We start from the raw sequence: 23,508 nt of genomic DNA on the forward strand, positions 1-23,508 counted from the left end.
CCTTATTTGAGGATTATTGTCCACCATGTTTTGCTGAGATTAGTAAAAAGTGCTTCTGAGAAATGAACTGTAAGGCAATCATGCCAACATAGATCTCAAAGGACAGTTTCATACATGTTATAAATTTTTTGGAAGAACCTAGGCTGTCACTTCTGAACACTGCAATAAATGGGGAAAAAATTTGACACAGTAAAAACACTCCATATCATGATATTGTGATATTCTATAAAACTCCCTTTTTTCATATATATTTACTGTGATTATTTTTAATTGTTTGTTTGGAGTTTACATGCACTAAATATGCTAAATTTTAGTTTTGTTATTATACAGTACTTCATATTTTTATTTTGCTACATTATTTTTTTATACAAAATCAAGGTTTTTACATTTTTTGTTTCTACTGAATTTATTCTAAAACATTTATATTTATTTTGTTACAGTAGTATATTCTTAAAATGAAAAAAAAATGCCAAGAATATTGTTATTGTTAAAATACCTTGAAATATCGTGATCTTATTCTAGGTACATATTGCCCACCCCTATTGTAAAGCATTTATTATTAGTACCTTAGTTTAAAATATTATTAAAATACCTTGGCATGCCAAAAACAACAGTATTTAAATTGACCATAAAGTATTACTTATAGGGATGGCTTGGGTATACCCAATGCCCAAACGTGTATAAGCTGTGAGGTTGTTTCTTGTTATTTAATCAAGCCCTGATAGTAAGGGTCAGATTGATGGGACATCCCATTTTCAAAGTGTCACATTTATATTGGGAATACATCATAGAAATCATTACAACCCACAGTGGACAGCTCAATGCAGTGGGTGGTAATAATAGTGACCGACGGTGTCTGGATAAAATTGTCTATGCAAACAGAAAAGTCAGTCAAAAATCACATTCACAATGTTCAATACAAGAGACCAAACATATATCCCTCAGGTCAGTGCAGCATCCTGTATCGTCTATGGGATGTGGCTAAATTTATGGGACACGATTCTAGTTTCTGTCAGTGGAAAAAAAACATAATATGTGGTGCATGCATCCCCTGTAGAGGATTTTTTCACTTATTTACACTTTTTTTTACGATCATATCAGCTGTCATTTTTCAATTTTAACTTAACATGTTATTTAGGCAGGGGTAATTTTTGGATACAATTATGTGTTCATACATTTTTAATATAAAATAATAATAATAATAATACATTTTACTTGTTGGCGCCTTTCAAGACACTCAAGGTCACCTTCTGGTGTACATACAGTACATAGATCAAGTAGTACATATTTAAAGCAAAGAAACAGTAGCATAATAGCAATAAAATAAGCAAAGTAAAAACAAGATGAAATAAATACAGAATTGATTAAAATAACTTAAAATACAACAATCATAGTGAATAAGCCATCTTGAAGAGATGCGTTTTAAGAGCAGTTTTAAACTGTGTAATGGAGTCCATCCCACGTATGTGAGGAGGAAGCGCATTCCAGAGTGACGGGGCTGCATAAGTAAAGGGTCTAGTGCCAACTGTTCTATTGGCATAGTATGTTTTTTTTATTATTTTAAAGAAAGAAGGTAACAGTTGTTTTTGTCTGTATTTAGAAATATCGACCATCATCTCTGGGAGCTAACGAGTTCATCTTTAACCCATCAGACACGTGAGTGTCTTTTCTGCTTTGCTCTGCATTGTAATTTGAATGTCATTGAATTGAATTTACAACTGACTGACACAACCATCTGTATATTTAATATAAAGTCTGTGTTGTGCATTTGTTCAGAGACACATTTCAGTACAGTCTGGAGGCCAGTCGGTCTCTGCGGCAGAAACAGGGCGAGGGACCCATGACATACCTGAACAAGGGCCAGTTCTACGCCATCACTCTGAATGAAACGGGCACTAATAAGCGACTTAGACACCCCATCAGCAAAGTGCGGGTAAGAGAGACACCCTCACCAAGCATGCAGCCTGTTAGCTGTATATGTGTACAATATTTATTCAGAATTATTCCTCATAACACTTTTTTCTCTCTTTCTTACTCTTCTCTCCCCAAATCCCTCCATTCAGAGTGTGATCATGGTTGTGTTCAGTGAAGATAAGAACAGAGATGAGCAACTAAAGTACTGGAGATACTGGCACTCTCGTCAACACACAGCCAAGCAGAGAGTTCTAGATATCGGTAGGCTTTCTTATACATTCTTCAGTCCTCTCCAATCTCTACTCTGCTCTCTAAAAGACAATCACTATAACATACCCACTCAGATCACAAGTTTTTTACAACTGATATAGTGCTTTTTACAACTGAAATTTGTCACAAAGCAGTTTTAGAGGAATTCAGTAATAGAACAAATGACCAAAAATTCATAAAACTTTAATAACATGAAGGCAGTTGTGTTTGATGGGCAAGTAATCAAAGACAGATAGCAGCAGCAGGAGTCTGGGTGTATGTGATAAACTCTGGGCCCTATTTTAGAGATTTATTGCACACTGGTCATTTGCGTTATTGCACAGATTAACTTAGGGCCGTGTCCTGTTTCTTTGGTATCACAAGGGTGCAAAAAATATGCCTATGATCGAAACATGCAAAAGTCATGTACTAATTCTCTTAATTATTCATGGGTGTGTTTTGGCCTTAACGTGAAATAAACCAATCAGTGTACCAGTAGTCATTCCCTTTAAAAGCCAGACATGCTGTGACTTTGGCGTGTTTGTATCTTAAGAGCGCTGTGCTTTGTGCTTCTCAGCAGAGGATACTGACCTGTGCATTCTCGCTGTGAAGATCATCAGCAGCTCATTTAAAGAAACAGAAATGTTATTTTATTCTTTATTCAGTTTATTGTTGAGTTAAAAGTCAGGTTTGTGCAGCACGCATGGTGCACGTATAGGAATTGACTGTGACTGTTGTGTGTTGTCTAGGATTAGGCTATTTCAGTCAGTTGTGCACCTGTGTTTTCTGCCGCCAAAATAGCAACACACCAGAAATTTACCTGAACACACCTCACTTGTGCAAGGTTAATGATAGGCCAGATCCTTACACTGTCAGAAATAATGGTCTTTATTAAATTTCCAGTCACTGTTCTTAATAATAAATAGTGCCTCATAACAGTAAGCTCTTCCAGTATCTTTAGATGACTGTGAGTCATACAGTGTCAGAAACCGCAGCAGATGTATTCATGATTACTCAACAAAGCATAAAGTGAGTGTGTGATGATTTAGACATTAAGTTAACACTGTGGTAATTGAATTGGTGGGGTATAAACTTCCATTACCTGTTAGCTACATTAGCCTTGTAGCTCCAGTCTAAAACGTTAGGCACTAAGCAGGTTTTGGTTGACTAGATTTGACTGTAGGGAGGAAGTTGAGCTGAGCTGGAGCCCCTCAGGGCTTCAGGAGATTGGCTTCTCTTGATTTCCTGCAGTAGTAAAAGTCACTGGGGAGCGAAAGAGCTGTCAGCATGGCTTCATGGCTTCACTCTCTGAGCTTCCTTTTTAAGCATATGATAGATGCACTGTTTTAAAAAGAGGGTAACTAAGAGACAGGAGGAGCAAAAGTTATAGTCATACACATAGGGTTTCTAATATTATTTTGTAGGTTTTTTAAGTGTAAATAATTAAATCAATATGAAAATCAAATAAATGAAAATATGATATTTTCCCGCGAAATTTTTACAAAACATTATGTTTTGTTAGCAAATATGAGCAAAGGAAAGCAAATCTGGAAAGACAATGCAGTGCAGACATGACGTGAATACAAGGAATACAAGGTGCAAGGAAATGCATTCTGTAATAATGCCAGCTGTGGTTGATTATCTACTGGTATATTGGCGTGAGCATGTGCAAACACAAGAGAAAGGGTGAATGAAAGAGAAACTAGCTTCTATAACAGTAACAATTACTTTGGTTAAGTTCTATTGACAGATGTATTTCTGATTGCATGACTGAATCCTAAACATGTGTTCTAAAAGACAGGTTACACTCAACTGAGTCTGTGTCTCCAAAAGTGCTCAAACACAGCAGATGACATATGACATACTCTCTAATTATCAGTAATTTACACATTTTAACAACATCCAGACATTTAAATGCCTTTTAAATCTCATGTTCAGCTGTTTCTGTTGTTTTTAGAGATGGAGCACATGGCAGAAATAATTGTTGACTAATCGACTAATCTAAAAAAATAATCATCAAATTAGTCGAATGGAGATACATTTAGGGTACTGTAATTGGATGCCACCACTTCCATAAGTTAGTTGGTGAAGATATTAAATAGATAAAGTAAATAAAAAGTATAAATTATTATTTCGTATTTATATTTCATAGAAACGAAAAAAATGCTGTAAAACTTTTATGTCTTTAAACAATAGTAACTTGCCAAAACTGTATAAAATAATAGTAATGTAACAAAAAAACATATTAGGCCTTCATGCAAACAATTGTACAAAAATACCCTTAAAGTTTCTTTTAAATAGCAAAACAAATACAGAACATATTGCTTTTAAGTATATCACTGTGTACAATACGATCTGGAAAACTTCTATTTCAGACCCTCCAGAGCAGGATCTTAGAGTGCTGAGGAGAATAGTGCATGAAATTTGCCAACTCCATATTATCGTAATCTCTAGGTGTCCCTGTACTTTCACTCATATAGTCTATTTGCATGGCAGCAATGCTGGCATAGGGGTACATACAGTATTTTCAGTCAGCCCTAAAAAGACTCTTAGTTGAGTAATAGCTAAAGTATTGTGATGTTTTCTATGAACAGTTCTCCATTCTGAGGAAACAGAGAGAGGGTTTTTTTGTACAAGCCGTAACCTGTGTGCGGAGCATGTCATGGGCGGTACATGAGAAAGGGAGTGAATGGTGAAAGTATGAGACTTGTTCGGACAGAGAGAGGAATGTCCTTTTCCCTTTAGCGGACCCACAAATGGCTAACCTGAGCGCTGTTTATGCTAAGAGGCTGATAGGCAATTCATAAACACATATTAACCTTGAGGTTTCTCTGCTAATAGAGCGCAGCATTTGGAATTTAATTTTATGATGGATCAGGGAATGCCATGAGCAGTGTTACAGCATACTTTTTTATTTGCAATTTCAACCAAATGTATGCACTGATGCAATAATATGAAAAAAATGTTTGCTTTAGGTCTAAGGTGCTACATATAGCATGCAGTGTCCAATTATTTATTGGGCTTTACATTTATTGTTAATATAAATAAAAATATATGCACTTTAGCATTTAAATGGCAAAATCTGTGGTTCATTTAGATCTTTAGAGAAGAGCCTAAGGGTTTCTAGGAATGAAATAAATATCTCAATTAAATTTGTGAAATGCTAAACAGAAAATGACTCAGTACAAGTACAGTTTTCTCAGGAGTATCTGGGTAGATACAGCTAAACAAACCTTTCTATTGTTCTAAACTTCACTGGTCAAGCTGAATACATCACATATTACAATAAAATTAAAACCTGATACAGAAATTAATCAGTTACCTTCTTAATTACTTGGAGTGAGACCAGTATCTTTTAATTAAAAAGTCACTCTAGTCTTTCTAGGGGCCACAATATTCATAGAGGGGCCAAATATTATTACACCAGACACACTATGTTCAAACACTTGAATGTTGTTTTAATAATGTTACACAGCACTGCAACTACATGGGGAACCATAGCAATCATCAGGAATGCTATTACGACTGCAAAGCCACAACCTGGGATACCATAGCAACCACACTGCAAAAATAGTTTCATCCTAATGACCATATCTCAAAAGAATTTTCTAATTTTCTGCACACTTCTGTGTCTGGAATATTTAACATATTGTCTGCATTTTCTGGGAAAAATAACTTAAACATGTTTAATATAACTCATTTTTTGCCTTTTTTGTTATGTCCAGGTTTCTTTCTTTCACTTTGATGTGATGTCTGTTAACGTAAAGAAAGTGGTAATGTGTTAGTGGCTGTGTTATAGAGGCCAACAGGGAAGTGGACAGCTTGTGAAACTGCGGTGTTCGTGAGTGAATCAGGAAGTGGATTGTTTACTTGCTGTAATTTGTTAGTATAATGAGAGAGAAACCTGTTTGTGTCCAGTGTTATGCCTGACCGTGACTTGCTGGATACGCTTTATGCAGTGCGTGCTGGTCTGGGCAGTATGACAAAGCGTTATTGTTGTGTTAAATTGGGACACAGCACTATTTACAATAATGCAAAATAGTGTACTGGATAAAATTATGGTAGGAGTATTTTTATTGATTTGATTCTATATCAGAAGTACTACTGATTAATGTTTCATACTTACCAATTTGTTGACAGTGTTATTCTGTTGCTTGCTATTTCCTTAAAACTTTTATATGAAAATATTTTACTATATAAATGGCAATAGAATCGCAATAGTACTCAACACACAGACCATTATGACACTATCTTATTATATTGATTTATTTTTACCAATTGTATTGGTTTTGCCTCTAGACAAATAACCAACTGACTAAGTTAGTCATAAACAGGTAGACAGCAGAATTACACTGAACTTGAAATCGTGAATGTGATCATTATGCTTTTTCCAGTCCAATATTTCACACTGTTGTTCTCACACTTTTAAAACCAAGAACCTGGATTAGGTCTCAGGGTATAATTAGGAGTCAGTGGCAGATGGTGACTGAATGATGGGATTATATTGAGCAAAGGAGATTCCAGAAAGTTTAAATCGAAGGGACAAGAGGGTGCAATGCCTTAAGGCAACAAGAATATATCACCCTAAGAGCAGTAAGTGAAAATGTCCAGTTTGGTCACAGCAAAATAGACCAGCATGTAGGATTGAACCTTTATGTGAGTATAATAAAGCCCGTGCTGCCTTTATTGTTGGATGCACTGTTATGGTACTGTGTTTCCGTTCACATTCAGAAAGCTAATGTATATGGCACTTTATTAAGACTTACTTACCAATTTTAACAATGCAGGACCTATTATTTTATTATTGCCAATATATGTTTAATAGCAAAATATATACATTTCTTTTAATGCACTTGTATTAACTTCACTGTTGCTTCATTATTTAGATAAACTAGATGATGGGTGAGAACTGGAAATAATGCTCAGGCTAGCACTCACACAGCAAAAAAAAAAAAAAAAAAATTAAAAAGTTTGTACTTTTTATTATTTATTATGAGTATTTTAACATTTAATAACCTAGTATAACAGCTTCCCATTTTCTCAGATTGTTAAAGACTTTACACATAATTATTTTTATATCACACCACCACATCTCAAACTGCTAACTAAATAGTTCATTTAGAAGAAGTCAAGCCCCTCATTGGTCATTTGTGTTCACTGTCTTTCCTAAATATGATGTTATAAATTGACCCCTGGGGCTGGGGAGTGGTATTTTGACCTTTGGGTGCCTTGTGTCCCCCAGCAGGCCAAGGCAGGCCGCAGTAGGCTTGCGCAGGCTGGGCAGACAGTGACTGAAATCCGACTCCTCTGCCGTTGAGATTTGAATAGCAGTTGAGGCGGGATTGTTCTTCAGGCCTGGGGCCATGACACAGAATCCGGGATTTGAATGGGGCTATTTAACGGGGGAAAACTAACTAACGGACAAAGACTGTGTGTGTGTGTCTGTGAGTTTGTGTGAGGGAGCAAGTCTCTGAGAAAACCAGGTGAGGATCAGCGAGGAGACGGAAGAGCAGGTGTTCAGCCTAAGACACAAAGACATGCACAAAGATGTAGCTATGGCATATGCTGTTTAAAAAAGGAGAATTTAGCCAAAAACAAGTGTGAATGATATTCTACTTAATGTCAGATGTATTTCAATTAGTAAGGTCTTGACTACCTTAGCTTAAATAATCACACATAATCTCTAATACACTTGCTTGTGGGGTTTCTGACATTGTATAAATCACTGTTCTTTAGGAACATGGACTAAGATGCGGACAGTTTTTTTTTTCAATTTTTTATTCTCTTTCTAAATGTATTTAGTCAGACAGTGGACAAAGGCATTTGCATTTGCATTTGTGTTTTAAAATGCTGACTGTCTTTAGAGGTGAAAGGCAAAATGGCACTGACTCCGTCGTTCACTTGGCTCTGGCTCTGTTCTTGGCTCTTTCTATGGTCTCTCTCTCTCTATATGTAAACTACTGAAAGACGTGAACCTAGAGCTTACCATAATCACCTGTGCCTCTCAAACCCCAACAAATATCTGTCAGGTTTGATATTTGGACCTGTCCCCAACTCCGAAATCTGGTATTGTGAAAAGTGAAAGAAAGTTAGTACAGCAACAATTTACAGCCAATGACAGTACAATACATGAGGTGAGCAGAAAAGCTGAGGGTGGAGGTACATCATCATCAAGTCTGCATGTCTTTATCTGTTTATTCTCATTCATGTTCATTTAGTTTTCTTCTGTGGAGGAGAAGGACTGGTTACAGCTTGCAGTAGTGTATTACTAGGCCTGTCACAATAACTACATAATCGATTTATCGTACAATAAATAGACATGACCTCAATAATATTTGATAATGGTGATATCAGCTGTTGTAGTATATATTTCCCAAACTATGATCAATTCAGATTTTGTTATCTTTAAAAGAGTATCATTCCTTTGTCATGCTATTCTGTTATCTTTGTTATAGCAATCATTTCTGGGAAGATATATCGTACACATAAAATTGTTATCGTGACAGGTCTATGTATTAACCAGTGTATTATCAACTGATTGGTAAAACCATAGAGGAAACAGTTAATTACCTCATTTGTCTATAGCATTTGACCGAATATCACCGCCCAGTGGATAGAAAAGGTCCACCTCTGGAAAGTTCTGGTCATTCAAGAATTAAAGATTTTCTTTATCCTCTCTATAATGAGAGGATACTAAACATCTCCACACAGTTTTAGTTAGTGGTTGTTTGTTGCTGTTGCTTGTAGCTCCATTGTAAAACTAATGATGCAGACTTCAGACACTGGTTTTGTAGCGCTGTAACGGTTCTAACCTCTGCCGAGGGTTCAGCTTGAAGGGTTTCTGTATGATCAGTAAGCGTCCGCAGCTCAGCACAGACAGTCCGACTCCAGCCGAGTGGTCCACGATTAGCTCCCCCACCCTCTCCCCACGGCTGTGAAGTGGCAGAGTTGTTGACCCAATCACAGACGTGAGAGGCCATAAAGTGCAGATAGCCTTTATCTCTCCCAGGCAGCTACTTTGAAGCTAGAATGAGAGTGTTTACTCAAGCAGATAAGATTTATCCAGGATGGAAGTGTGCCGGTTTATTGTACAAGCCAAGTAGCGCTTATCTAACGCAGCAATCTAGATGAACAGTAGTTTATCAACTGAGGGAGAAGGATACTGATTTTGATTTTGCTGTAGATCTTTCTTGGACAACAATCAACAATTACTATTTTTTTTTTTTTGTAAAAATGCTTTTTTGTTACTCCTTATATACAAGTCTGTTTACTCTGTGACTATCTTTGCAGTAAAGCCAGGCAGTTACTTCTACTCACTTAAGACCAGGCTCTTGTCAGGCTCTTGCCGACCTGTGGTGGCTTCACTTTTGATAGACGATGCTCTGTCCAGCTATAAACAGTCTATGAGCTAAGCTAAGTAAACAAAACTGTAATATAAAAAGACTTTCTTTTGAAATCAAACGAGCGCTGGATGTTAATCTACACAGAATTTCTCTCCTGTTTATTTGGGCGAGTAAAGCGCTTCTGTTTTTTTTACAGTAAGATTAGATTCACAAATTTCTCCAACGGCCAGTTTCCTTAGTTATAAAAAAATATTTAATCTCAGGTTTCTGCAGTAAAGCAGTTTATGTGTTAATTCTTTTAAAGATTTAAATTGTACCATTCACTTTCCATGCATGTAGAGATTATCTTACTTTTATCTTGCATTACTTTATCTTTTATACTTTAAGTAGTTTTTGAAACCAGTATTTTTATACTTTTACTTGAGGAAAAAGCTTGAGTTGGTACTTTAATACTTAAACAGTTTTTAAACCCTAGTATCTATACACCTACTGAAACTAATCTGTAAAAACAGTCTGCTTTGAATTTTCTATTTTTGTGATGTTGCAAAACCAACACATTTACATACTGCATACTACAACCTGTCCAGCCTACAGCCTTATTGAAAAAGAAAGAATACAGGCAGCAACATAAACAATTGAGATAATACACATCTCAAAGGCACAGAAACAAAACAACTATTTATATGGATACACTGCTAGCATGACTCATTTAATATTAGTGTGCTAATCTGAAATGACTTCAGCAGGCTGTGTATAAGTTACTCAGGATGCTTTAAACAGGTTATACAGTAGTAGGGAGGTCCCAGTGGAGGTTTTTTGCTTAGCGCTCTGATCTATGTACCTTGATGCCAAGTATGGACTGACTGATATCCATGCAATCTTTGTATTCTAGAAATAATCCAGCCACACATTGTGGTGCTTTTTTTATTATTAAAACCACTTTGTTTTTGGTAAACTGTTTACATAATGAAGAATAATGTTCTGGGTTAATTTGTAAAAATATAAAGTGTATTATTATGTTGTAATCCAGTTTGACTCAGTGACTGAGATCATTTAGCTCTAAATTACATCAGAAATGCAATATCCTAACCCAGGTTTACGTTCTTTTTCTACAGCGGATTACAAAGAAAGCTTCAATACGATCGGGAACATCGAGGAGATCGCCTACAATGCTGTGTCCTTCACCTGGGACGTCAATGAGGAGGCTAAGGTAACAAATCAGACTACAGCCACGTTAATTTAGCCAGTGAAGGCTGTTCAGCTGTCAGTGAGTGTGTGAGTGAGTGTGTGTTTTAGACTTAGGTGCATCCGGGTGACTCTGCTGCTCCTGTTGAACATTAAATAGCTGCTGCTTAGCTGCATGCATACCTGACGAGTCCCCTCCCTCCAGCATTCATCCAGTAGTCCATTCTCTCCCTGTGTGTCTTTATCTCTCTCTCTCTCTCTCTCTCTCTCTCTCTCTCTCATATCTCAGTGTGATGTTAGTGATGGACTGTATTGTCTCTCTCTCTCTTTTTTTTCTGCTGTGTGTTATTGTCTGTTTGTCCACTGCTCACTTGTGCTCATCTCATATTTCTCCTGTGTGTTACACACACTGGAAAATGGGTGTGTAGAGTGTGTAGAGTGTGTAAACGCTTTCAGATCCCAAACATACACACCCAGCGGCTCTCCCAGCTCATGGGCGGTGTCCCATTGTGGCAGTAAAGCTGAAATACCCACATTCAGTTCTCTGAACAAACATTTACACTTCAAATCCATATACACTCCAACCCATTAGCTTGGAGATCACATGACCTCCTGCCTTAGGAGGATTAATCACTTTTTATTCATTTTACACCAGTACAGTATGAGTGGGTGTAGATTTATGATTAGGGATGTTGAGCAGTAATAAAACATGTTACAACAGTGTTGAATGTTGCCTACAAATATCTGTAGAAATATATGAACAGTACTTGTGCAAAGATGCAGGCTTTAAATAACCTAAAATGTATTTAGGATTAATTGTCGCAGAATGAGTTTCATCTTCATTAAACATGGTGCTGGTAGTCTTCATTGACATGATTTGAATAAATGTACATTAGCAAGTTGCACCTTTAATATTTCTGCCATATCACCCATCCTAGGATACCTGATACACTTTTAAAAATAAGTTTTGTTTAAGTGCTGACAGTGCTAACCTTCCACAACAATATTTATTGTACTATTTTTAAGTTGGAGTTTGAGATGACTACACCAGCACAACGTTTATAAAGTGAGAAAATGTTCCTTTGAAGTTAAACCACAACTATTAGAATCTCTTTCTGTGCTGGGAGCACCCATAACCCCTCAGGCTGGAGTTAAAAGCCCATCAGTTTATTAGGGGCAGGAACAGGGGTGGGCAGAAATCCTGCCCTAAAGACCACTGATCTGTGAAGCGCAAATTACAGCTTCAAGTTTTCAGACCAAACTAAGTTTTTTAAAAACAGTTCCACTCCAGAACAACTGTGTGATTACAAAATATTCAGTCCAGTTTAGGTTAGGCTGCTTGTCTATATATTGTACTAATTGTACTAATGTTGTTTATTTTATATATTTAATTAAAATCAGCAGCATATTAAGTCTTAATTTGAGGGAAACAGTTAATAACTAACCACTTTAATACCCAGAGAAGTTGAACCTTATTACAGGGCTAGGAAATTAATTTGGTAAGATACACACACACACACACACACACACTAAATTAAATCATACAATAAAGTTTTTCCCACATAAAAATCCTCATATATCCTGCATCCTCATATATACCCACATTAAATATAATTACACCCAGACAAGAAAATGCAGTTGTGTAATGATCATAGCCTTTTGATTATTAAATGTTTAACTGATAATAAAAACTGGAAGTGTCTATTCTTGAAAGAAAATAATATTAAATATTGTTGTCTGTTCATTTAAAGCTAAAATAGAATATATTGTCCAGTAAAGAAAATATTTTTTTACAAAACAAGAGCATTTACCTGTTTTTCTCAAATCCCTCTCCAATTTGTCACTTCCAATGTCATGGTGGACAAACACATGACAGACACATGCAAAAACCAAAGACACAATTTTTAGGTTGAGGGTTGAACTTGTAGGAATAGTCAGGGACAGGCAAGATAAGTAACCAAAGGGCAGCATAGATAGACAACATATCAGAGTGAGCAGGCAAGGAGGTCATACAAAGGAAATCCAAAAAATAAGTAGAAGGCCAGGCAAAGGGTAATCAAATACAAAAACAGGTCGGCAATTAGAAGGCTAATAGTACAACTAAGAGCTAGGCAAAAAGAGTGGTTTAATGCACAACAAGGGTCGATAACAGAAAGACAAAAGCAAAGGAAACGCGAGGTAGAAGAGCTATGAAAAAAGATTTAATACTGGGAAATGAGAGACTGAAACAGGGGAGTATAGTATCTATACTAGGGGAGCCACGTGAACCTAATTAGAAGGCCGGCGAGTTAGAACGCCGAAGCATCACGTGATCAGGCATGTCCGGGAGGTTAGATGCAGGTGTATCCTGGGAAATGGAGTCTTTGGTGAGTGAACTAGAGTCCGTGGCAGGCAGACAGACAGCGACAGGACTGACATCCAGAATAGGTATATTATGTCATCTACAAATCACCTGATCAACTACAAAGTATCTACAGGGGACACAATGAGGTAGATCCAAATTAAGCTGTTGACCCAAAATCATGATGTGCAACGAGAAATCAAAAACCAAATCTGTTTTCTTCATATATCACTACATTTACTGACAAGCAGCACATTTTTGACTACTGACCTACTACAAAAAGATGGAATAAGTTTTGCTGTTGTGTGTGTGTGTAGAGTGTGTGTGTAGAGCTCAGCTCCAGGTGAACATGTTCAGACACACACCTGCTTTGCGTGAGTAGGTGGCGTATGTGAGAAAAACAAGCGCTCTCCCAACGGCTCTATGATTCTTAGTATCAGAGCAGATCAGACCGTTAGCCACCAGGATCTTACATAGGCCAGTGTTAAAACACGCCTACACCAGTTAAGGTTCAGTTTAGGTCAGCACTCAAGCTGTGCTGGCTGTTGTGTTAAAAGTGGTAGCTTGGGATTTGCTATGTGGTTGCTGTGGCATTGCCTGGTGAGGGCATTAAATAGTAGTTGTTAGAAGGTGGGCAGGGTGCTGCTTGGTTTGGCTAAATATTTGCTTCATGGTTGCTAAGATGAACCATCTAGTAGGATCAGCTGGTTGCATAGTTGCAAGGGTTTAAATGATGTGAAAGTGTTGTGAATGCCATTCATTCCAATATGGATAAAACAAGAAAAAGTGTGTCACTAAAAACATGGTTTTATTTGACTGCAAATGTGTATAATCATGCATAAAACATATTGTACATGTATTAAACAAGCAGTAGATATAAAAGCTTTAAAAATATTAAAATGTAAAACCATGAAAAAATTTTAAAAGATTAAAAAAGTAATTTCTCATAGTTAATCAGCTTATTTGGTGTTCTGATGGCCACCATTAGGGAAAGACATCACTTATTTTTTGGGCGCACTTAAAATAATAAACATTTCCCAAAAATCGTCAGTGTGCCTTATAATCCGGAGCTCCTTATGTATGAATTTTACCAGTCAGGTTGTACAAGCAGTAAAGCTACTCTGCTGAAGTACAGCGTTATACAAGAGTTTTTTATTTAGTTTCTCTAGCACTGAGATGTGAGACTGGAGCAGACTTAGCATTGCCTGTAGTCTGCGCATTTACCATGTTAAAACAAGCTTTGTAGGACAACCCCCTAGCTAATATCGCCCTGGCTTGCTGGAATACTCAGGGTTTCTTAGTGAAGCTCTGTTGGCTGACATTAGCCGCTAACTAGCCTTACTAGAATTCTGGAAATCTAAGCTTACTGTAAATAAAGAGAAGCACTTTACTCACCCAAATAAACAGTTTTTCAGGAGAGAAATTTGTGTAGATTAACATCCAGCACTTGTTTGACTTTGAATGTTTTGCTGAATTAGAAGAAAACATGGTGACACCTCTGTTCCTTAATAGTGTCACATAATGCGCTTTATAATCCAGTGTGCTTTATGTATAAAAATAGACAACAAAAAAAAGATATTTTTTGATAGTGCACCTTGTAATACGGTGTGGCTTCTAGTGAGAAAAATACGGTAAGTCTCTTTGAAATTGTTTAACAAATAATAAAAAATGGTTTGAGGAGAGTGTGTGATGATATATTGCTGTAGTTAGCACAATGCTAATTGGTAGAGTATAATGCAACCTTAACTGTTAGTTACACAAATGTATATGCACAAGTAGAACTACTTCACTCCTGTACTTAAGTATTAAAATGCTCTATCTGTATCTGTTTCTACTGGAGTATTATTTGTTCCCTTACTCCTACATTTATTTCACTACATATTTTTATTACTTTTACTTTGATACATTTTTTATGTGCTGCATCGTTACTCGTTACAATTAGAAAATGTTATAAATCATTTCAAACCCACATTATCATTAAAGTGGTAGCACTGTTACCGGGTTTGATGAGGCTCCTCTTCACTGAGTGAATCAAGCGATCAAGCTGATCTTATAGGACGTTTATGATGCCCCCGTTCTGCCTTTCATTCTGAGAACTTTCCACTGCTTTCTGTAGAGATTAAATAACCCAATCCTGTACTATTAGTTTCAGTACTTGAGTAGTACATTTAAGAAATAAAGTACTTTCAAAACTTAAGTACACAAAAGTTGACTTTAGTACTTTTACTAAAGTATGGAGCATAACTTTTCAAAAACAGTCTTTAGCAATTTCAGTTTTGCCTGATTTAGTATATTTGTGTAGTTGTCTGTGTCTGGATGATCACTTCTACTGTGTAACAATAATGTGCATGTTGTTTCCTTCTTCTTTGCAGATTTTCATCACAGTGAACTGCCTCAGCACAGATTTTTCCTCTCAGAAGGGGGTGAAGGGTCTACCCCTAATGATCCAAATCGACACCTACAGCTACAACAACCGCAGCAACAAACCCCTGCACAGAGCATACTGCCAGATCAAAGTCTTCTGTGATAAGGTGAACATTCACATATAACTATCAGCCTTTTGGTTTACTGGTTAATGCTCCTAGAGAACATCACTATTCTGTGAAGTATGTAGTGTTCAGCATAAGTTATTTAGTATTTACTGTACATTTGACAGTATTCACTATGAATTATCCAGCATCTACTATGAATTATTTACAGTCTTCTATAAATCAATCAGTACCCATTATTGACAGATTCAGCGTCCACAGTGACTGATTCAGGATGTACTATGAACTGTTTTTGTTCGAATAATACAGTAACCGTTATTAATTATTATTCAGTAACCAATTATTATTCAGTATCTTCTTTGAATCATTCAGTAATGATTCAATGTTCATAGGTGCTTCTGCTGCTCAATTGATGTTAAATATTCAGAGTGCCTTTGAAATATTGTGGCTGTAGCGCCCTCTTGTGGCCCATTGCAGAACAGCAGACCTCACTGTACTTAAAAAGCAATTAAAATATTTATCATCAACCTGTTTGTGTGTGTGTGTGTGTGTGTGTGTTATTCAGGGAGCAGAGAGGAAGATCAGAGATGAGGAAAGGAAGCAGAACCGCAAAAAATCAAAAGGTCAGATACACAACACCAAAACAATCGTGTTCCAACAGCCATAAAGATGATATATTACAACTTTACTTGTTTATCTATTTTTTAAAATAGCATAAACCAAAAACATTTAGACAGAAATCATCCAGGCAACCTGTAAATATTTTAATATTTCAAGTAGTTCAAGGGTAATTTAAAGTAATTTAAAACCTCTAAAACATGATATATTTTACAGCATGTTTTACTTTTTCATCTGCAGCTATTTTTCAATTTTTTTTAACATGTTATTGTATTTTAAAGACCCAATTGAAGACATTTTAAATATTGTCTTATAACATCATCTAGCGTGGCATTAATAAAGACATTGTAACTGTGAGCTATACAAATTAAAGGTTCTGCATATGAGCATGGAACTGTTATAGTGTTAAAAGAAGCAGTTGTGCAACAGTGTAGTTGAGTAAGCACTATGATATTCTGCATGTGCAAGTTGACATTAAAAAGCTGAAAAACGTTGGCAGCAGTAAGGTTGTCAAATATGTGTAATATGCTCAATGATCTACTGGAACTTTTGTGAAAAAAACAGAACAGTATTATTCTGTAAATATGAATTATTGTAATGTGTTTCTGTAAAGATCTTTAAAGAAGAGCAAATTATTTATACATCAGTGTTCCCTGATTGACTGTATTAAAATGTATTTTGCCTGAATTATGTTTTTACTTTACTCCTAAGTGTGGTGTTTTAAAAGGACAAAAGCATTTATCTAGTTCTGTTTTAATGTCTTATTATCAGGGAAAGACGCGGGAACCGCAGTGGTAACTCTTCCGAAAAAGGACGACGCCACCTTTTTCAAGACGATGACGGATCTGGATGCTCAGCCGGTCCTTTTCATTCCAGATGTTCACTTTGGTAACCTGCAGAGAGCTGCTCAGGTATGGGAAAACTTTTGGCCAGACTTTTTGGGGACATAGATAAAGCAGTAGGACTGCTGTTAGTATGGTTGTTAGCAGGCCATGGTGATCCTAATGATAAGGTTTTCTGATAGATGAGTGACCTTTTGAGTGACCTTTCCAATATGAAATGTCATTCTCACTACCTTTCACTTTTGTACTTTCTTTACTCTGTTAGGTTTTGTTCATTAGGGGACACTGAAAGCTGTATGTCCAAAAGTGTCAAAACCCTCTAATTAGTGAGTTCAGCTGCTTTAAGGTGTACCTTTTGCTGACTTACATCTTGTATTATCTCAATAGAGAAGTACTGACCAATAGAATCAGAGACTCTGGAGCCTGTTACCCAGCATGGGCTAGAGAGATATAAAGCCCCCCAGCATTGGGCTACAGTGTAGTGAAACTGTGTTATATTTTTTCAGTAATAGAGCTTCATTTAGTGCATTTGGTATGAGTTGGAGGGGCAGAACCATGGATCCAATATCAGAATCAGACCTCATTAATGCTCTTGTGAGGCTGAATGCAATTCAGGCCCCCCTCAAAGCAAGACACAGGCTGTTACTGTGGCAAAGAGGGAAAACTTACATTTAATACACAGGATTTAATAAGAACTGCTAAAAGTATAGTAATTGAAGGGATATGGACAAAAAGACAGTTTTTTTGTGTTTTAAACTTATCTAAACTCCATCTGCAGGTATTTGCCTTCAACACTGAAGAGATTGAGAGAGAAGGGTAAGTCTGTAGTATATAAACACACACAAATACACTAATGAGGACTAAATGGGTGTGATCAGCTGATCTGCTGTTCTTAAGGCTAGATGATATGGCCAAAATAAATATCACAGTATACAGCTCTGGAAAAAAATAAGAGACCACCTAAAAATGAGTTTCTTTAATTTTACCAAATTAAAAACCTCCGGAATTCAATTAAAAGGAAGATGGATGATCACAAGCCATCAAACCAAGCTGAACTGCTTGAATTTTTGCACCAGGAGTGACATAAAGATATTGAAAAGCAGTGTGTAAGACTGGTGGAGGAGAACATGCCAAGATGCATGAAAACTGTGAATAAAAACCACAAATATTTATTTCTGAAATCTTAAAACTTTATTAATATGAACTTGTTTTCTTTGCATTATTTGAGGTCTGAAAGCTCTGCATCTTTTTTGTTATTTCAGCCACTTCTCATTTTCTGCAAATTAATGCTCTAAATAACAATATTTATATTTGGAATTTGGGAGAAATGTTGTCTGTAGTTTATAGAATAAAACAACAATGTTCATTTTACTCAAACATAAACCTATAAATAAAATATCAGATAAACTAATTCAGAAACTGAATTGGTCTCTTATTTTTTTCCAGAGCTGTATGTCATATTTTCCGTTGATATGGTTGATTTTCATATAGGGATGTCTGTACCTACAGTATTTCTGAAAAATGAATTTGCCAGTTCATGTAATGTGCCCTGTAATAAACATCAGTCAGTAACAGATGCTGTAAGTAATGTGTATCAAAATACTGGAAAGGTCATTTCACCATTATTAAAGGTTTTTTTTGATGATGTAAATTGATTTAAATTGTTGTCCAGCCCTAGGTGTTCCACATTGTAATATAAAATAATTGTATTAGTGATAGAAACAACATACTAATTAATTGATCAGATATTATTAAACACAGACGTTTTTATGTACCGGTATTTAGATCAGAAAGCTTGTCTGATTTAATCAAAACAGAATGATACTGGATTAATTGTGTTTGTGTGAATTTACCAGACTGTTAAATAGTGATCGTTTCAGCTCACTTCTCAGTCTATTATAGTTAATCCCACCTGTACTATTTTTTCAGCTGAATCTTAGAATGAGGATATATAAATGTGTGATTGCCTGTTTTAGTCATGCAGAGTAAGGGTGACTGATGCCTTGTTGTGTGTATTTGTGTGTCAGGAGTGTGTTGGTGAAGAGGATGTTCCGGCCATCTGAGGATGATTACTGTCCGTCCCCACATAAACAAGTCAAAGAGGAGACGCAGAAGAGAGGTGAGAGAATTTTTTTTAAGTATTTTTACCTTCCAACTTCATGTTAAAACTGGCCCAAACTTTTTCTAGTTGTTCTAGTTTTCTAGGTTGATTTTCAAGTGAACAGTCAGGTTGCTGACATGCAGGACACTGAATTTGATTTTCTTGTGTGTTTTCAGTGCTCCTGTACGTGAGGAAAGAGTCTGATGAGGTGTTTGATGCGCTGATGCTCTGCTCCCCCACTCTCCGAGGCCTCATGGATGCAGTAAGTGACCCTTCCTATAGAGGGCGCCTTTAGTGCATTCTAATCATCATAAAGAAAAAAGGCAGCTGAAACTTCAGTAGGCCTTAAAGTAACTCTGTAAATAACTGATTTCATTATTTACCTAGTAATTATGACTTTGCAATGTTATAAAAATTAAAGATGTTTTCTTTAATTGCTAAATAAACGAATTAGTGAGTAATAAGTAAAGCATTCCATAATTCAGCTAATATTACTCAATATACATTTTCTATCTATATATTTATTTACGTGAAATCAAGTACAAATCTTGTAAAAGCACTGTGAGAACATTATTTTACATTCTTTACCATTAAATTTAAGTGATTCAGTCTTATTTCGCTTCTAGATTTCAGAGAAATATGGTATACCTGTTGAGAGGATCGCCAAAATCTACAAGAAGAGCAAGAAAGGGTAAGAGATTAAGAGATCTGTACAACATCATCCCACAGACACCTCATTATTATTATTATCATTATTATTATTAGAGACAGAGAATTGATAATGTTTTGCTATATATTCAATTTGCAATGTCTACTTTTAATGCAGTTTTTTCCATTGCATCCTGTATGGACAGATTGAAGACTTGTTTTGGTCAATTTCGATGTCAATAAATTAAAAACAAAAAGAATAATCTTTTACATTGGACTGTAGATGCAACAGTAACTTCTCACCAAATCCCAGTATTAATACAATAGAAATAAGCATTTATGAACAGTGATGTCAGAGATAAAACTTTGTGTCATTGCAGAATCCTGGTGAACATGGATGATAACATCATTGAACACTACTCAAACGAGGACACCTTTATCCTGAGCATTGAGAGCTACGCTGAAGCCTACAAAATCACTCTGCTGGAGATATAAACGCACAGCGTTTCCTTATTGGACAAATATTTGTACAGAACATGAAGGCTGAAGGACTTCACTGTGCTGGTTATGCCGCTTTATCATTGTCATCATGAGCTACTGCCACGGCGGCTCCACACAATCAGTGCTGAAATCTGAGCCCAACAGGATTTTATTATTATTATTATTATTATTTTATTTCTATGGTTTTATTATAATTTCTGCAGCACACACTTTTTTATGTCTCATGCAAGATTTCAAATAATTTTTTGTATAGGTTTTACTTTTCAAATGTAGTCAATCAGCCAAACATGTTTGATACTGGAGCTAAAATTATAGAAGTTTGTATTATATTTTCACATTAGCAGTATGCTAATTGCCTAGGTTAATCATCACACACACCATATAGAGTTTTTCGCTAATATCTAATATGGCATATGAACTTTAGTTCATATCTATTACTATGAGGTAAAGTATGTTGCAAAGTTAAAGAACAGTACAGTACAGCACATCTCCTGAAGCCTTTAAAAGAGTCCATAAAAGAGCTAGGTAGCCAAAATAGCTATATATTCCATAAATAGTTATGACTAAAGGCCAATTTCTGTTTCTGCGTCAAACCTGTGCCTTAGCCTGAGTGTAGCCATGCAGCTGATGTTTTAGCATGAGGCGCTTCACCCCAGAAATGCAGCTACAAATAACTGTGACACAAGCCACAATTACTGTGATTGGTTAATATCGTAGCTGTATTTTGTATTTCCCTTTTTGGCACCATTTCAAAACTCATTTGGATGAATGTGGATTTTGGATTATGTGTAAACTGATGTGAGATAAATTGCTACAGATGAGGATGATGCACACATGTGAACCAAGCCCTGGACAGAGTATTTATAGATTTGCATATGAACTGATCACATTCCAGCTATATCTATTTACTTAACTTTATTACTAGGAGTACTAGGTGGAAACAGTAAGTCTCTAGTTCAGCCACAAAAATCACAAAAATATGACGTCATGAATATATGTGCATTCAACCATTTCAAGAGAACTATCCGGACAGGATTAGTTTCTCGGGGGGTCCTGCGGTAATTGTCTCTTGAATGGGGGGTCCTCTGTGATTTTATTCCTGTTTTATCACTGAGTAGAAATGTAAAATATTGATCAGATGTTATAACCACATTTCAATTTTATTCATTTTTAAGTAGATGAATAATTAAGAAATTGTCTCCATTCATATTCTGCATGTTCACATGTTTTTTACAACTGTACAACATTTCATTAGTTAAATCTGAAGAAGTTCAGTGGCATTTTTTTATATTTTATTTTTATTATTTAAAGGGCCTATATCAGAACATATGGTTCACTCTCCCGTTTATCCTGTTATAGATATAGAGCAAGTAGAATGTGGTCCTATAAAAAGTAATCATGATTGTTTTGGGAGCTTAAAGTTTCAGTAAAGGTTTAACAAAAAATAAAGTACATGACGAAATGTAGAATATGGACACTTTTTACCGCTACACAGAAACAGGTTGTGATCGGTTCACAGAATTGAGCTTTATTTCTTTTGTCGTTTATTTGTAACAGCTTAGAACATCTCATTTCATTTGACTTTAGCTCCATTACCAAAATTGAAAGTGAAAGTATGTTTATCACTTCAGCAACATCAGCCTTTTATTCTCTATACATTTCTGTATGGTCCGGTCAGCCACATTTCTACAGCACGGCTGCTGTTTTTCTAATAGTATATAATAATAATTATTATTATTATTATTTGTGCCATGTACATTTTTTTGTTTTGTTTTTTAGTGCAAGTAAAGGAGTATATATGAATGCTGTGTATCTGTGTACTGTATGCTCAGTAATAGTACAGCCATGTGTTGCACTCACTGTCTGTGAATCATAGTCTGTATAATGTCCGCATGTTTCAACTGAATTGATTTAGATTTTTTTATACAAGGTTGTGCTTATGTGCCATTCGATTCTCATTATATTAGTGTCAAATGATCCATTCTGTTAATATATACCTTTAGAGTGGCCCAATTATGACCATATTTGGAGCTCTTGGATCTGAGCAGTCTTTTTTGCATGTGGCAAATGTGACCATCAAAATTTTGGGGATTTCTAGCTTTTCAAAATGCTTGTTTTGCCTCACAGTGCCCCCTATTCACTTAATTTAATAATTAAATTTAATTCATCAAAATAATTAAATGAATAAGTTATTGATTTCACTTTTAGTAGATATTGGAGTTGTCCTCAAAGTTTTAATGAATATCTCTCACTAAAATTGCAATTCTGAAAAAGTAAGCTACATGTTGCTGTACATAAATATCATAGCTAAATACCTCAGTAATAAGTAATGCCATGTTAATAAACCATAACGCCCTAATGATCTTCTATTAGGTCCAAAACGTATCAAATCTGTTTGTTATAATGAGTAGAGAGGCACTTGTTAATGCATTTTATATATGTCTGTAAATAAACATTGTCAGTTTTGTGTTTCCTCACTTCAGTTGTCTAATGTTTTTTGATTGTCTTAAGCCCTATCTGAATGGGATTAGTTTTTCAGGAGGTCCTGGGGTAAATTCCTTTTTTTTCCCTTTAATTTTATTTCCATCCAGAATGACCATGTATGTGTTTTTCTCAGAGAAAAGTCCTCTGAGAAACTTACAGGCTGAAATACCTACTGTTTTTCACTGAACTCTCTGGTCATCCAGTAATTTTAGTCCCGTCCGTTTCGGCTCCTCTTGATTAATAAAATAGCTATTTGTCCACTGTCATGCACCGTAATTACACTTTGGACGCGTGTTTCCACGGCGATCCATGTAAACACAACAGTGAGTGGAAATGGAGGAGCTACTGAACATGATGTCATATGACCGAGAAAGACAAAAAACTCACTGGTCCTCTTGTTTTTTCAATTGCAGTCCGGATGCAAGAGTTCACTGAGTAGAAGTGTAAAATATAGATTTATATGATTTTATTGTAAAAAAAGGGCACTGGTCTGCGGGATGTGGAGCCTTAAATGTGGATATGAGTGTTGCCAGAGTCGCTGGTCTTTTTTTTTTATTTTTTTTTTTACTAATTTTACCCATTTTCCCCCCAATTTACATGGCCAATTATCCAACCTACTCATTAGCACTGCCCCTATCACTAGTTACACCAGGAGGTTGAAGACTAACACATGCTTCCTCCGATACATGTGAAGCAGCCACCGCTTCTTTTCGAGCTGCTGCTGATGCAGCATTGCTGAGCTGCCAGCGCGCTTGGAGGAAAGCACAGCGGCTCGGTTCCGTTACATCAGCTC

General features: G+C 36.1%; 1 protein-coding gene across 2 annotated transcripts in view; it reads left to right on the forward strand.

Annotated features, from left to right (window-relative positions):
- Positions 1-22,708, forward strand: part of grhl2b (grainyhead-like transcription factor 2b) — a 33,003-nt gene extending 10,295 nt beyond the window's left edge. For both annotated transcript variants that reach the window (XM_007254671.4, XM_022683054.2), the window contains exons 5-16: positions 1,601-1,656; positions 1,777-1,933; positions 2,064-2,175; positions 10,622-10,716; positions 15,405-15,563; positions 16,087-16,144; positions 16,911-17,050; positions 17,760-17,797; positions 19,009-19,100; positions 19,259-19,344; positions 19,709-19,773; positions 20,111-22,708. In XM_007254671.4, coding sequence (XP_007254733.2) covers positions 1,601-1,656; positions 1,777-1,933; positions 2,064-2,175; positions 10,622-10,716; positions 15,405-15,563; positions 16,087-16,144; positions 16,911-17,050; positions 17,760-17,797; positions 19,009-19,100; positions 19,259-19,344; positions 19,709-19,773; positions 20,111-20,225 — 1,173 coding nt within the window. In that variant the 3' untranslated portion in view covers positions 20,226-22,708. The remainder of the gene's footprint in view (positions 1-1,600; positions 1,657-1,776; positions 1,934-2,063; positions 2,176-10,621; positions 10,717-15,404; positions 15,564-16,086; positions 16,145-16,910; positions 17,051-17,759; positions 17,798-19,008; positions 19,101-19,258; positions 19,345-19,708; positions 19,774-20,110) is intronic.
- Positions 22,709-23,508: the final 800 nt, after the last annotated feature.

The sequence above is a fragment of the Astyanax mexicanus genome, chromosome 3 (assembly GCF_023375975.1).
Source record: "Astyanax mexicanus isolate ESR-SI-001 chromosome 3, AstMex3_surface, whole genome shotgun sequence".
Taxonomy (NCBI): domain Eukaryota; kingdom Metazoa; phylum Chordata; class Actinopteri; order Characiformes; family Acestrorhamphidae; genus Astyanax; species Astyanax mexicanus.